Source organism: Ochotona curzoniae, unplaced genomic scaffold (genome assembly GCF_017591425.1).
Source record: "Ochotona curzoniae isolate NIBS_2020 unplaced genomic scaffold, NIBS_Ocur_1.0 scaffold_3208, whole genome shotgun sequence".
Classification (NCBI taxonomy): Eukaryota; Metazoa; Chordata; class Mammalia; order Lagomorpha; family Ochotonidae; genus Ochotona; species Ochotona curzoniae.
Window position 1 is genome coordinate 47,888,831 of NW_024467106.1, and position 15,314 is coordinate 47,904,144.

Below are 15,314 nucleotides of genomic sequence, written 5' to 3' on the forward strand. Positions count from 1 at the left end.
CGTCTGATGATTCACTCCCCAAGTGGGTGCAATGGCCAATGCTATGCCGATCCGAAGCCAGGAGCCTCTTCCAGGTCTCCCACACAGATGCAGGATCCCAAAGCTTTGAGCTGTCCTCGACTGCTTTCCCGGGCCACAGGCAGGGAGCTGGAAGGGAAGCGGGGCTGCTGGGATAGAACTGGCGCCCATATGGGATCCCGGGCGTGCAAAGCAAGGACCTTAACCACTGCGCCACCACGCCGGGCCCAATCAGGTTTTTTTTAAGACTAGTCCTAATAATTTCCCAAGACAGATGATGCTGTACAGATTTCAGTCTGATTACCCTGCCCTCTCCAAAGGTGAGTCCAGGTCAGAGGATGCATTTGTTTTCTCTATACAACTTATCAGTTAACATTACATCTGTTTTCATCTGCCCTTGGAACTATAAATAGATATTTCTTCATTGATTTTTTTTTATTAGGTAATACAGTCTGTTTCTATAAAACTTTCCCTCATAATGGAGTGGCCTATAATTTCATCTGCTATGCTTATGCTGTACTTTTACACTCTGTTACCATGGCCAAATTCTAATCCTATAAAATCTGGAAATTAAAACAGAATACTACCAAAAAAAATACTACCAAAAAAACTGGAGCACTGCCATTTAGTTTTGTTTTCTTTGGGGCTACAAAATTATAAAGGACACTGGACCCTAAATATAACATGTACAAAGCTTAGAAAAACTCTCCATTCTCCACATCCGTGACTTCTTTTGCCTGGGATATGTTTTTCATCTCTGCCCAGTCATTTCTTCAGCCTCAGTGAATGGTCCCATCCCTTGGCATTTGTGATCTTCTCCTTTGTAAAGCAGGAGTTGACATTTTAAACTGAAAGGCAGGGAGAAAGTTGAGATGAGCAGAAATGTCATCGTGCCCATTTCTTTTCCCTGTCTTGCCTATGTAGAAAAACATTGCAAGAAGAGCAGATTGAAAGGGTGGTGCGGCATAAGCTTTGATGCGGGCGTACTGAAGGCAGAGCCTCTGCGGAGTGTTCTCCAAACACGGTGGTGTCACATGACAGCTCCTCTATCCCTACACTTGCTGCCTGCCAATGGGACTTTTTTATAGAGAGATGTAACACAAACATATGATTGGAGCCAAAATGAATTTTAAATGTCTGCAATTTCCCCCTGAAAGATATAGTCAATAAAATAAAAAGATAGCGGGTGTGAAAAGAAGGAGAAGAATTTATTGTGCTAAGGAAATTACTTCTCTTTTTTCTTAAAGCTATGAAAATGCGAAATTCTATCTGGCAGTTGTCCTGCCTTTAATTTGTATATTCAACTCTAAAAGTCCTGGCTCGGGGCATCTTACAAGTAAGCCACAAAACCCCTGAGAAACACAGTAAGGTAGGAGTTGTAAAGCCTCATAGAGGTTCCAAAAGTAACATAAATGTTTTAGGATATTTTTTGCTTAATATGAAGCTCTGTGTTCATACCTTTACAAAAAGTGAGCAGAAATACGAGTGACCGTCAAAAGGTTCGCAAAAGAGTCTTGTGATTCCATCGCTTTCTATCATAGTTACACAGTGGTTCTTCACAAATCATTGATTTCATTTTTTAATTAACAATACAATACATTTTTCTGCTCTCACACAGAAAAATGTCCTTACTGGGAGACAAAATGAAGCATGATGAGGGTTCAGGATGAACTGGCTGATAAATGCTGAATTTGCATTCCTGGATGCATAGAATTCTTTCTTTAAATCACAAGTAGATTTGAACTGTAAGCAAAAGCACTTGTGGTTTTAGTTTTGAAACATGTTGCCTCATTTGCATGAAGCCTACATTATTATGTAGAATGGACAAAAATATGTGTCTGTCTGTGGTACTGTCAGTGACGATAAGAGAAATTTGGGTTCCATTTGGCCAGGTGTCCTCGGGCGAGGTATGGGATCTGATTTCGTAGACCTGGGCGGTAGGTGCAGACTGTGGGAGGGAACCCTCACCCCAGACTGTAAGGAGACTTTGCCATGAATTTCTGGATTAACAGCATCTAGTTTCACACAGACAGTTCTTTACATCAGTAAGCACGTTGTTCTAAACTGAAGTTGTTTCAAGTACATTTCCTTTGTGCTCAGCGCCTCTTACGTTTCCTTTTAGAAAGCCCCTTTGCATTCCTTGCCGCTCAGCCTTTACCCTAAGTACAACTTCAGCAGCACTAACCCATTTGCTGACTCTCTGCAGTTCAACGCTGACAAGGTTGGATGATGCCCATTGTCTTGCCAATACCTTTTGTTCTCTGTTGTCTCCCTGCCTCTCTCCTCCTTCACTGTTCCGTACCCTTGGGCAGGAAAAACAACTGTGTGGCGTGGGCATGCAGCTCCTTTTTTTTCAGCATATTTTGTTGCCAGAGAATGTTTGCTTTTATATCTAAAATTAAATAGCTCTTTTGAAGAGTAAGGAAGAATCATACTTGTAATGTTTTTCCTGCATTTTGCTGTGAAATGCTTTTTAAAATATATTTAAATTTGTGTTGATTACTTAATAAACGAACTTTGTGTAGATTCTCTAAAACCTTGTGTTTGTCTAAATCCTTTTCAGAACTTCCAAAAGGTGATCACAAAAGCTTTTCTATGACTTAGTCTCTCTTGCAATAATTGTGCATGTCTATGTGTAGACATCTCCTGAATATTCATAAAATGTATCCATGCAAATGCCTGCATCAGGAAACATAACTGTTTTAATGCTCATAAAACTATATTTAGATAGTTTCATGTTCTAATGAACTTGATAAAACCAAATTTAAAACAAAAATTTACATGAACGTACACAGAGTTGAAAGCAAAAAAAAAAAAAAGTAGGAAGGTTTACACCATAATTTGATCATGGAAAGGACAAAAGCTGTCAGAAATATCCTTCAGGAAACATTTTATGAATATTCATTGGATTTTTGTGTTGTGATAAGGATAATCAATGGTACTGTGTCTGAAAAATGTATTTTCTGTTACTGTAGGAATTACAGAATTCCAGTAGAGTTTTCTTCCGTTGTTCCCCAACTAACCCTTTTGCTCCCACTCCATTTAAGGTTTGTCTTAGTGTGAAATTTCCATAAGTGAGTGTGTTATAGAGTGCTGTATGCATATGTTGTACTTGTTAAGTACATGATTGGCATGGAGTGACTTCAAATTCATTTTGCATTTTCATCAGCGAAAGCTACACCATGTTTGTTAGGCTTAATGCAGGTTTGGCAGTGCCAATAGTAAGCCAGTTACATGATCTTGGTGAGAATGAGCAGTGGTTATTGAAATGAAAGTCCTAATTGCTCTGGTTTGGGCACCACTAAATTTTATTCACACTATAAGATATTGTGTCTAAGATCCTGAGTAGCTCTTCTGATCCATACATTTTGTTTATTAAAAAAAAAAAGCAGAAAAATTACACAGTAACACCTATAGAATAGGAACCTGTACATTTGTTAAAATTTGAGAAAGCTTAAATTGGATTTTGTTCTATTTTTTTAATAGATGAGATGAGCGTAAATGCTACTTGTTAATGTCAGTTTCTATTGTTATAGAGACATAAATTTTAACCTGAAAATTTTGAGGTTTATGTAGGATTTTAGCCTGAAAATTTTTGAAGTATATATATCTTCTCTCCCTCTAACACAATTAATGAAATTTGATTTGGTCAAACAAGTTTTGTATGTTTTTGTTTTATTTGTACATTATTAATTGAAAGTTATATGACATGATATTTTGGAAGGTAGCAGAAGTTTGATTTGCAATCTAAATTTTATATAATTGGGACAATGATATATCAACTGCTTTAATAGAGTATACTGTATTAGTTTGTATATATTGCCCTTAAATGCCTGGTTTCCAGCCTTCTGAGTTGCTATAAAATTGAATGCTTTCTGAATCATTCAAAGGAAGCTCACATTTAGTGTCCAAGCAGGTTTAAATGTTAGTCATATTTGGGGTATTCTCATTTTTGGCATTTTTAAATATTTGCATAATTTTTAATATTTGCATGCCAATCATTTACTGAGGATCTTATAAATAGGTTTTTTAGAAGTCATCTTTTAAAAGATTTACAAAACAATAGTTAGAGAAGTATTTGGCAAATAAAATAAATGAAAGTTAGGAAAAAATATGGGTTCATGGCATCAGGAGCTGCCTTGTCCCAGGCTTGGGACTTTAACTGGGTATCCTTACCAAATGTAGGGACTTAGAGTGGAAATTGGGAGATGCTAGGAGATATAAAGGAAAGCAAATGGAATTAATAAGTAAAGAGAAAGATGTCTAGTACCAGTAACTTTGAACAAAATATTTGACCTCTCATGGCCTCAAGTTGAAAAGATTGATTCATCATCCAAATCAATAAAATGTTCTCAGTGACTTTAGTTTGTTTCAATTTCTTGCCATTCTGTTTGATGATGATTATAAAATATAGCAATTTCATGATCCTTGTTTTTTTCATGGAACATGGAGTACTAAGTGATAACAAGTGGCTTACATGTTGGCTTTGTGTGAGGTGTTGTATTTTTCTGGTGGTCAAGCTATCTTGACAAGTGACAAGCTATTTTGTCCTGTGAAACCACACCCCTTGAATCTGAGTGTGTGTGCTTTGTGCTAACAAATGGGGTCTGGTGTTAAATGAATTGGTTGATAGTCATTTGGACAGAGCATTCAGGTAGCAATAGAAAATTCTTCACATGTTTCATCAACAAGCTTTGAAGAGGAACTTCTTTGTTCATTTTCAATTTTTGTTTTTTGACAGACCATTCTAGAACTCCAAAATCATGCTCAAACCTTTGCATATTAATATGTTTAGATAGATTTTTTTCTAATCAATCAAGTTATAAAATTTCTATCTTCATCTTTCAAATTACTCATTGATCAAAAGAAGCAAACAGCAATTAAGTGGATTGTGTTCTGATGTTATGCTGTTTACCCTGGTTTCCAACATTTTACACACTCCCATAAATCAGCTGTCCATTCTTTGGAAAAGTTTTTAAGCCAGCTTTTGTGTTGGACATTGTAGTTTCATTTCTCTTTCTTGAAATTGCTTGCCTGATTTGGACAAACTCACTGCATTCTTCTTGTTTCCACAGGCACCCAGTCAGTCAGAAGCAGGGCCAGACAAGGCTCCATTGTGCCATGTGCCTCCACCCACTCCTCCGATAGCAAAAAGAGGCGGTGATCTTATACAGCCTGAAAGTAAAACCTCAGAAGATGCAGACAAGGAGGATGAGTTTGGGTACAGCTGGAGTAAGTTTTGTCTTTTTGTGATCAGCTTAATTAGAAGAGATATTAGTATAGCTTTAGGTTTCTCCAGGCTTATGTCCTGGGGTGATTAAATATATTCAACATCATTGAAATATAAAAACTGATCCTGCATGGTGAAAAAATGTTTTTGTTTTGCCTGAATGCAACATGGATTCCCGAGGCATGAAATCATGCCCCTCTTTTCCTTTGACTATGCATTCTTGTTAAAGCTGCTTTGCCTTTTGTGTGAGAATTAAGGACAGGGCATACTCTTCAGGCTAATGCTGGATTAGCCACTCTGTAGTGCTGAACAAGTTACCACCCTTTTCTAGGCCTCCTAGGGCCTGGTGTAAAATTTGATGAGTTCTTGATGTTATTAGGGTATACACAGTATAATCATTGAGGTCAAAATATGGGGCAGTTGGTATCGTCGTAACTACCCCTAAGCTTGGTACTTGGTGCTTCCCCCCCCCCAAGGTTGCCAACATGAAATTTACCACTCACGCTAAAGGCGAGTACACAGGTGTTAAATCAATGAGACGTCTCTCTTTCCCAAATGAATCTGCCACTTCAGAGTAAAACATTAAAGAAACTTCGCGAAAATTTGTTTTTGTTTTTAAGATGTCTCACTGAAAATCTAAGTATTTCCTTTATAAAACCTACTTTGTATGTTTAACGTATAAAATGGTGCTGCCAAATTCTCTGTGGAACCAGGGCGGTCTATGAAACGAAGCTGTTAAGCATCTAGATGGACTGCACGATGACTGTGCAGTTGACATTTTCTGAGCAATGAAAATTGTAAAGTTTACAGTTTTTTCTCTATGATCAAGGATATTAGAGAGTACTGTTAATCCAATGAAGGTGACTAGACATATGCTGGAAAGTATGAATTGGATTAGTTCGGTTGCTCATCAGGCCACTCCAGAGCTTCCTGGCTTTTACCAGCAATTTACTATTGACCTGTCGAGGGTGGCTGATGTGGCTCAGCTTGGCTCTGTGTCTAATGGCTCCTGCACATGGATGGCTATTAGTGCTGCCTGCTAACTGGTTACTCATTCATCGGGAGCTGTATGCCAGAGCACCTGCAAGTGGTCTCAGCCTTCAGAAGCATGTAAACAGTAAACTCTGTTTCGTGAAGATGTGGCATAGGAGAAATGTTCTCATGTTCCTAGGGAATGTTTCAGAACAGGGATTGTCCCTCAGTTCGTCCTGGCCTGCTGCTTTGTGCAATAAGAAAGACCATTCCCTTCATTCTGGAAATATGGGCCCAGCAGCTGTCTAATGTGATGATGTTATGCAATGCAGATTTTCATGACAAAAAGTCTCCCACTGACCTATGGACAGAAGGATTGTTACTGCTTTAATTCTATCCTACTTAAATGCCTGTTTTATCCATTTGCTTTTGAGAACTTATATTTGTGAATCACTTTTCCTGGGCCTGACTACCTCAATATGAACAAATTAATCAGATTCCATGTTCTCTGTACCCTGCAGACAAAGAAATTCCCCAATGCTTGACTCTTTAGGGAGTTATTCCTCATCTCCTCTTTGCTTTTAACTGCCAGAATAAGTTTTGATAGAAATAATACCCTTTTGGCACATAACACAGAAGCCTTCTATTGTAAAATATTAATGATTTATCTTTGTTGTTGTGTGTAGAAAATATCAGAGAGCGTTATGGAACCCTGCCAGGAGAACTCCATGTGATTGAACTGGAGAAAGGTCGTAGTGGTTTGGGTCTCAGTCTTGCTGGAAACAAAGACCGGTCGAGAATGAGTGTGTTTGTCGTGGGGATTGACCCGAATGGAGCAGCGGGGAAGGATGGTCGTTTGCAGATTGCGGATGAGCTTCTGGAGGTGTGTTCTTAAGGAACTTTGGAATGTACTATGTTAGTTGCAATGAGCTTCCTAGGAGAAGTCTTCAAAAATATTATTAGAGAATGTATGTCAGAATAAAAACTATACATAAATTTCAGTTTTTCGTGTCAAAACAGCATTTTGTAATTCCCTTTTCTATGTAATTTTGAATGTTGTGATTCAGAAAACAGTTACTTGCCTAACAAAAATAAATGTATTGCAGGAAGTTTGGCCCTAAACCAAATCTCTGCTAAGTACTCTACGTTCCCATTAACTTTCATTAAAAGGTCAGGACTATGTAACACCAGAAATAATGTTTGCCCCAAGAGAATAATAAAGATCAGACTTCAAAAACATTTGCTGTGTGTGCTGCATTTTTATTAGAAGAAATTTTTGAGCAGGCAAATGTCCAATCATTCCCTTGTAATGAGGCTGACCCACTAGCCATTTAGAAGTGATGAAAATGAGGTGGCTTCAGGTCAAGGTTAAGGCTAAATAAGAAAAGCAGGAACTCATCATGTCAAGAAAAGAAATTTGTGAACCATACACTGAAATGTTTAGAATGTTTAGAATGTATTTTGGTTTGAATTGTTTATGCTTGCCTCTAATGGGATAGGATCCCGGTGTCTTTATGCTCTTGTTGGGGAGCTTCAGGCAGTAGTGACTGAAAGATCAAATGATCGAGCTTATAGTCTGTTGTCTGCTACCATTCAGCTCTTTGCTGATTTCAACTCAAATCTTACCCAACAGTGCTTCTCCCAACAGTCTGTTCCTAAGGCTTGAGTTTTGAGACTGATTTGGGGATATGGCTGTGACAGTGGAGGCTTTTGGGTATAGCCTTTTCAGGTTCTAGCCCTTGGTTATGCCAAGTATACTGGGACCCCAAGTATGCTGGGACCCCAAGTATGTTGGCTAGGAAGTCTTTTCCTACAGTCAATCCAAGTACCCAGAGTCTGCGGGCATCAAACTTAAGGAGCACCTTTTTGATCTTGGCTTTAAATAGCTTTGCTTTCTTTATCATCAGAGGTCAAGTTCATATGCCAGGGTGGAAGATGTTTCTATTTTAAAGGAGGATAAGGGATGCTGTCACAACTTGGGTAAAATGCTGCATATTTGCAAAATGATGATTTTTAAGTATTAATTAGTGATGTTTATTTCTCACAGATCAATGGTCAAGTTTTATATGGGAGAAGTCATCAGAATGCCTCATCAATCATTAAATGTGCCCCTTCTAAAGTAAAAATAATTTTCATCAGGTAAACATTTTCTTTGGCTGATTTACCAAATTCATTCATTAGCACTTCAGGTTCTAAGCGGCTCTAAGCTATTTCAAATAAGTGAGCATTTGTAAATACGTGTTTTAATTTATGATCTTTGCAGACTATTTTATCTGATACTCTTTCTGACTTTTTAAACAAAAGAATGGAAAAATATCATAATTATGTGATCAATTTTTCTTTTAGAAATAAAGATGCAGTGAGTCAGATGGCTGTATGTCCTGGAAATGCAGGAGAACCATTAGCTTCTACCTCAGAGAACCTTCAAAATAAGGAGGTAACGTGTGTTTGTGTCTCTAGGAAGGCGTAACCATATACTCACTGTGCAGTTGGCTCACAGTAACATACTTACAGGGATATCACAGATATCCCTAAAGGATGTGTAGCCCAGGATAAGAGAATATTCAGAGGGACCAGTATTGTGGCATAGTAAGTTAAGCAACTGCCTGCAATGCCAACATTCCATATGGGTACCGATTAGAGTTTTGGTTGATCTACTTTCAATCAAGCTCCTTATTAATGTGCCTGGGAAAGAAGCCAAGGGAAACCCAAGAGCTTCAGCCTATTCCCCCAGAGCTGGAAGAAGCTCTTGGTTTCAGCAGGTTCAGTCCCAGCATTCATTATAACCACTGGGGGGATACACTAGAATGGAAGACCTGTTTCTTTCCATCTCCTCCTCTCTCATTCTAGAACTCTACCTTTCAAATACATAAAATAGACATTTCATTTAAAAGACATTCAGATGAATCAGCAGACTGCTTCCATGAAGGCTATCATTAGAGTCTTCATACAGAACAGTGGGCGCAGGAAAGGCATTGCTCGCCCTTGTGTCTGGAGAGAGTGAGAATAAGATGTAAAGGAGATTGCATACCAAATGCGTGGATAGTGGAAGAATTGGAGGAAAGAAACCTCACTGAGACAGTGATGAAAAATGGTGTGTAAGTTCTGACCAAGACAAGAGATTTCCTACCCGTGGAAAGCAAGGAACGGAAGCTGGAGAGGGAAGGTGCTCAGAGGAAGGAAACAAAGCCAGATGATGAGAAACCTGCTAAAAGCTAACACGTACTGACTTTGCCTGGGGTAGCATGGCTCCCAGAAAGTGAGAAATGTACTTTTAATAATTGTCACGTAGTTACATAGATCTTCAGTTAAACTAGGGGAAAAAAGCAAAGGCCTGAACTAAGCCAAGAAAAGTGGGAATGATTGTGGCAGATGTTGAAGATCTGATTTGGTAGTACTATATTCCAAGCTAAATGTACTCATTGAAGGCAAAGGTGTGATTCAGAACTTATACATGTGATGTGTATTTCTTGAATGATCAACCTTGTGCCAGACACTATTTTGGGGTCTGGAGATGACAGGGATAAAAAAGACAAGATGTGCATTGTTTGCAGATATCTGAATTGGTGACAAAATAGATGGTTGTCTTTCATCAAAATAAAAAATACAGAAAAGAGAATAGAAATTTGTAGTCATTTGAACCTGCTTAAGAATGAGGTGCCTATTGGGACAATTTATAGAGGTATATATTAGAACATTTGATCTTACCCCATAGAGGCACACTCACATTTTCTAACCAAGAGAGCCAAAGCATTGGAGATTGCTTAAACAACAGGAGCAAGGATGCAAACCTGTAATAGCAACTCCAAGGCTGAAGGCCGACAGAGGCCAGGGAAAAGTAAACACAAGACAGAGTGTTGTACTGTAAGAGCCAAGCATGTTTCAGGAAGGCTGGAGTCCACAAACCCACATGCTTCAAAGAGTCTAATAAGAAGATGGTTCTAGAGGTTTTTAAACATGTGTATTTGGCAGTTAGTAATTATTAGTGATTTTGAGATTGCAAGTGATAGATAAATTAAGGAAAGAGACTTCAGTGACTATGAGGACATAAGGAATTGAGTGTTCTTTTTCATCTTAACATTTTTCTAAACTGGGAAAGCTTTGAATACATCTAGCATAGATAAAAAGTGATGATACCGAATGAACAGTTAAAAATTAGAGCAGCCAACTGGGTGATCATCCATGGGGAAGATATAGGGATGCAGACAGTCTCTCATAAATGAGTATGGACCTGGCATGTGTGTCTGTAAGACAGGTGTGCAAACTATCATCTCATTCAAATGAACTGAGTCATCTGCTTATTCAACAATGGCTAAAGTATAAGAGAAAATTCTATTTTCATATAAATTTCAATATGTATGCCCAATTTGAGAAATATGTTGTGATCAGAAATGGCAATAAGGTGCTAAGATAGCGATAACAAAATATGTCAAACAGTTTGGTTAAGTTATTGTTACATTTAAACAAAGCAAAATACCTAATATGCATTTCTTGTTTGCTGATTATTTTCCTCTGCCAGGCGGAGCCCAGTGTTACTGTGTCTGAGGCAGCTGTGGACCTCAGTTCATTTAAAAATGTGCAGCAGCTGGAGCTTCCCAAGGTAAGTCTGCTTTGATTTGGAAAACGATGTGGTGTGAGTTGCTGCTCAGCAGGCTGCCAGTTCCCTGCTTCTCACAAGTGGCCTCCATGGGAGCCCCAGCATCACCTGGCAGCTTGTTAGAGATGCAGACGCTGAGCCCACCCAGAACTACCTGCTGAATGAGAAGCTCTAGAGGTGACGCAGGAGTTAATGTATTAATGACTGTCCTGTGGAGTTTAATGCACACTGAAGTTTGGGTCCCATGGTGCTGATGGATAAGTTAACAGAGAACAGCCTTCCCTGCCTTACAGATTGTTCCAAAGTATGATATTCAGCCATCTTTTTTTGTATTCCCCAAGAAGAGGAAATAAGAATAAAGAAATTAAAGTTACATGTTCTTTGTCCTTCCTGAAGCTGAACATTCTCCTGACGCTTCAAACCACCTGAACTTTTTAAGTTCCAATGACGATTGTAAAGAGGTAGATTGCCGAGCACAAACCTACCACTGTTTTCAGTGCTTTCAGCAGGTAAAAGGTAAATGAGTCAGTACAGAGGGAGAGACACGCTTGCAAAGGTGAAGAGAAGAGGAGGACGAGCCGGGGAGTGGGAACTGGTGGGCAGGACATATTGCAGACAGAAACAAGCGGACTGGATTCTGCACCCTATGCAGCTTAGAGCTGCGAGGCCAGGCCTGCTGAGTCATCTTACCGGGGTTGAACTGGAAATCCATACTTGACATGCTCATTGATCCTTCTGTGCCTCAGTTTCCTCTTCTGTAAATTGAAGATGATACCAGTATGTGTGTCTTCAAACATCATAAAATGATGATAATAATGGGTTACTCATACAGTGGTCAGCATAAATCCAAAACATGATAACACTTGAGTGTGCAGGAAGGAAAACCACTGGAACTGTGTTAACAATATTGAAGTTTTCTCCTTTGTCTCTTTTTAAATTTTTAAAATTATTTTTCTGCTGTTTAAATGTCTCATGGCCTGCAGGTATAGGCAAAGGTAGAAAATCTAGTATCACACCATAAAGGCATATTTAAATGTTTCATTCTGAGAATTGTGCTCTTATTCAGGAATGACTATTTTAATAATAAACAAACTTACACCAAAACTTACTGCTTCAGTCTTGTGTGATGTGCATAAGAGACCTTTTTCCTACTAATTGTTATGGCCATCAGTAGAAAGGAGACATCACTAGAGCCTTTGGTCTCTGCCATTCAGCCCAACTTGAGTCTCAATCTGTGGCCATTTAAGAAAGAATGCCTTCCTCTCTCCCTTCGCTGTCTCAGGGTTTATCTTACTTTCCTCTAATGTCCTTAAGTCATAGTTTATTTAATGACTTATTATAATTTGCTGATGAGGAAACATGTTGAATTCCTTGTGATGAACAATTTTTTTCAATGTTTATCCTGATCTTCAGAAAGGTAAAGCATGATTTTTTTGCACATACCATTTCGTGGCAATGAATCTGAAGTACTCACCCAAGCTTTGGTACCTCCTAATATGAAATGAGATTGTTAAACACAGAGCACACTGCTGTGGTGGCTGAGGACAGACCGAAAGGCAGACCACTTGAGGCAAGGCCTAGATCTGCTGTTTACAGGTGTGAGAATGTGACCTTGGGCACAGTTTTTAATTTGTACATAGCTTCCCCTGCTGCAAATGGGGGTAGTAATAGCACTTGACCTGTAGCATTGCGGTGAGACTTGAATATATATTGTGAGAATGAAATATGTGTTTGTATAATGTCCACTGTCTATACATACGTGCTGTAAATATTGGCTACTGTATTGGTTACTATGGTTATTGGGAAAGAATAAGTTGACAGAGAGATCTCTGTTTCTTGCCACTGGTTTTCTCTGATTTCTCTCTTCTACCTTTTGACTACCTGATAAAAATCCTAGATATATTGAAATATTGGCAGTTCTCTTCTTTGTCCTTTTTAAAGGACTTTCACTTTCAAACAGATACATTCAAGTTCCTCAGTCTGGTATTTAGCAGTGTTGAAGGACAGAAACCTGTTCTTTGTCTCAAAAGCTCTTGTCAAGGCCTGGGTGATCCCAATTAGCCTGCTTAATCCCATTGGTCCTTGTTTTCTTCTTCTGTTCTGGGGCTGGCTAGGTCAGAAGGTTCCTGCTAAGGTTCATAGTTAATAAACAGTTCCTTTGTCCTACAGTATAAAAGCTGGTCGCTGTGTGCGCTTCCCTTTCGGAATTACTTGTGATGAGGAATCAGTGAATTGCACACATGAAGCTTCCCTTTCTCTAGGTGTCAAGTTAATGTAAAGCTCAGGTACCTGGGATGTATTTATTGATGAAATTCCAAGTGAGTGAGGGAACTACAGAGAATCTTCTAAAATCAGCTAGACAGAAGAAGCAATTAGCCGTGATTTTAATGATGTGTTAAAAGAGAAAAGTACAACAAATCTAATTTTGGAGATCTTAATTGGCTTTTACTTGTTAATCTAGATTCTGGCAGCAGTCCGGACCAAAAATGGTTCAGAATGCTCCACCGCACCACATGTGCGTGCTGTATTTATAGGCAGCGGAAAGGAAGTGACATACAGACAACGGAAGTGAGCTACAGAGAGAGCTTAATTAGTTAAAACTTGGTGTTTGCCTTATTTGAACCTAGTCTGAACAGATCCTGCCCGTGGTTGACGGAGCCTTGACAGCTGTTGTCGGCTTGAGACTCTGCTGCTTGTTCTAAGAGTAGGTTACAGTTGGTTTATACAGCAAGTTTGCTAACAGTTCACTATGTAATGGAGAAACTTTAGCCCAAATTAAACATACATATGCAGGCAGCTTTAGGCCAAGCTTAAATCAGTTTAACAGATTTTTAAGTGTAGATTTTGGAGTCCGTCAGCCACTCTGGGCTTTAGGTAAGCCATTCTCTGGGCTTTAGTTTTCCCTCTCTGAGATGAAAATAACACCTTCTAAGTGGAGATACCTCCATAGGGATTCAAGGAAAGCATTTAGATAAGCCACATATGCAGTGCAAGTTATTATCATTATTTTCATGTTTATCAGTGAGGTTCTGAGTGCCCCTTATAATGCGTCCCTGACGGTATGCTGTGAAAGTGCTGTTATTATAAAGGTTAGGGACACACGACACTCAGCTCATGTACTAGCCTCCATAGTAGTTGGCTCTGGGAGGAAGACTCCCTTACTGAAGCTGGAATTAACCAGCCTTGGACTCTGAGCCTCATCTGAAATCCTTTGTCATTTATGCCACACAGTGTTTTTATAAATGAGAACTCTTTGAAAAATGATTTAATGGTAATGTCACATTTTCCCATTATGTTGTTTACCTATGAGATTCCTAGTTCCACTACTGTTTTTTTAAGATTATTTCTTTTTATTGGAAAGGCAGATATACAGAGAGGAAGATCTTCCATCTGCTGATTTACTCCCCAAGTGTCCACATTGGCCAGAGCTGAGCCAATCCAAAACCAAGTGTCAGGAGCTTTTTCTGGGTCTCCTGCACAGGAGCAGGATCCCAAGGCTTTTGGGCCATCCTCAACTGTTTTTTTCAGGCCATGAGCAGGGAGCTGGATGGAAACTGGGCTGCTCTGACATGAACCAGCGCCAAATATGGGATCCCAGCATGTTCAAGGCAAGGACTTTAGCCATTAGGCTACCATGCCAGGCCCACCACTGTTTTTTAAATGTGTATTTATTTATTTTAATTTTACTCAAAAGAGGTGCCAATCGAGAAAGAGAGAAGCAGACTCTTAAATCTACTGATATCACTCCACAAAGGCCTGTAATAGCCAGAAAGTCAATCCATCTAGGTCAGTGGGAGGGATTCTGGTACTTGGGTCAATAAATGCTCTTCTAGGAACATTCACTAGTAGGACACTGGAACTGAAACCAAGTCTTGGACATAATGTGCCTTGCAGGCATCCCATACAGCATCTTTATTATTGAGACAGTGTCCACTAATTTGCCCCAAGTTTCAACTGTTCTCAGAATTCTAAGTAGTAGAGCTGGAACTTGCAAGCTGGTGTTACACCTCCAAGTCTCCTTTTCTGCTGGCTATCTCTGCCTTTAAACTCTAGACACTTTTCTGAAGTTACTAAGAACCCATGGAGAATTTATCTTTCATTGCCTTGTTTGTATTTCTTGAATTATCCCTCTGCTTTCTATTAGCCAGTGTAAAACCTTACATGTACTCCATACCCAGCTAAATATCTCACATCTGTTTATTTTCAAGCACTTGTTTGATATACTGATTTATATAATGCTTACCATTATTGTATTATCTTGTCACTTAAATATATATATAGGGCAAGAGTTGGATGTGAGGGTGATCTGGCTGCGACATCTGTCACCCCATTGATTGCAAGGGTTGATTCGGCTGATCTGGTTGGCTAGGCAGGTGTCCTCTTCCTCCCTCACCGCTCCATGTGCGTCCCTCCCAAGGATGACCATCCCCACTAGAGGAGGTCTGGTCTTTGGTCAAGGGTATACGAGTAACTGCACTCCCCTGCTAGAACCTCCAA

General features: G+C 39.2%; 1 protein-coding gene across 10 annotated transcripts in view; it reads left to right on the forward strand.

Annotated features, from left to right (window-relative positions):
• Positions 1 to 15,314, forward strand: part of MPDZ (multiple PDZ domain crumbs cell polarity complex component) — a 128,249-nt gene that overhangs the window by 90,716 nt on the left and 22,219 nt on the right. For 6 of the 10 annotated variants that reach the window (XM_040962807.1, XM_040962809.1, XM_040962810.1 and 3 more), the window contains 5 exons: positions 5,094 to 5,250; positions 6,907 to 7,103; positions 8,268 to 8,359; positions 8,567 to 8,657; positions 10,740 to 10,820. In XM_040962807.1, coding sequence (XP_040818741.1) covers positions 5,094 to 5,250; positions 6,907 to 7,103; positions 8,268 to 8,359; positions 8,567 to 8,657; positions 10,740 to 10,820 — 618 coding nt within the window. Of the gene's footprint in view, positions 1 to 2,140; positions 2,240 to 5,093; positions 5,251 to 6,906; positions 7,104 to 8,267; positions 8,360 to 8,566; positions 8,658 to 10,739; positions 10,821 to 15,314 lie in introns of all 10 variants that reach the window. The other 4 variants (XM_040962803.1, XM_040962806.1, XM_040962804.1 and 1 more) reach the window with 1 other exon arrangement.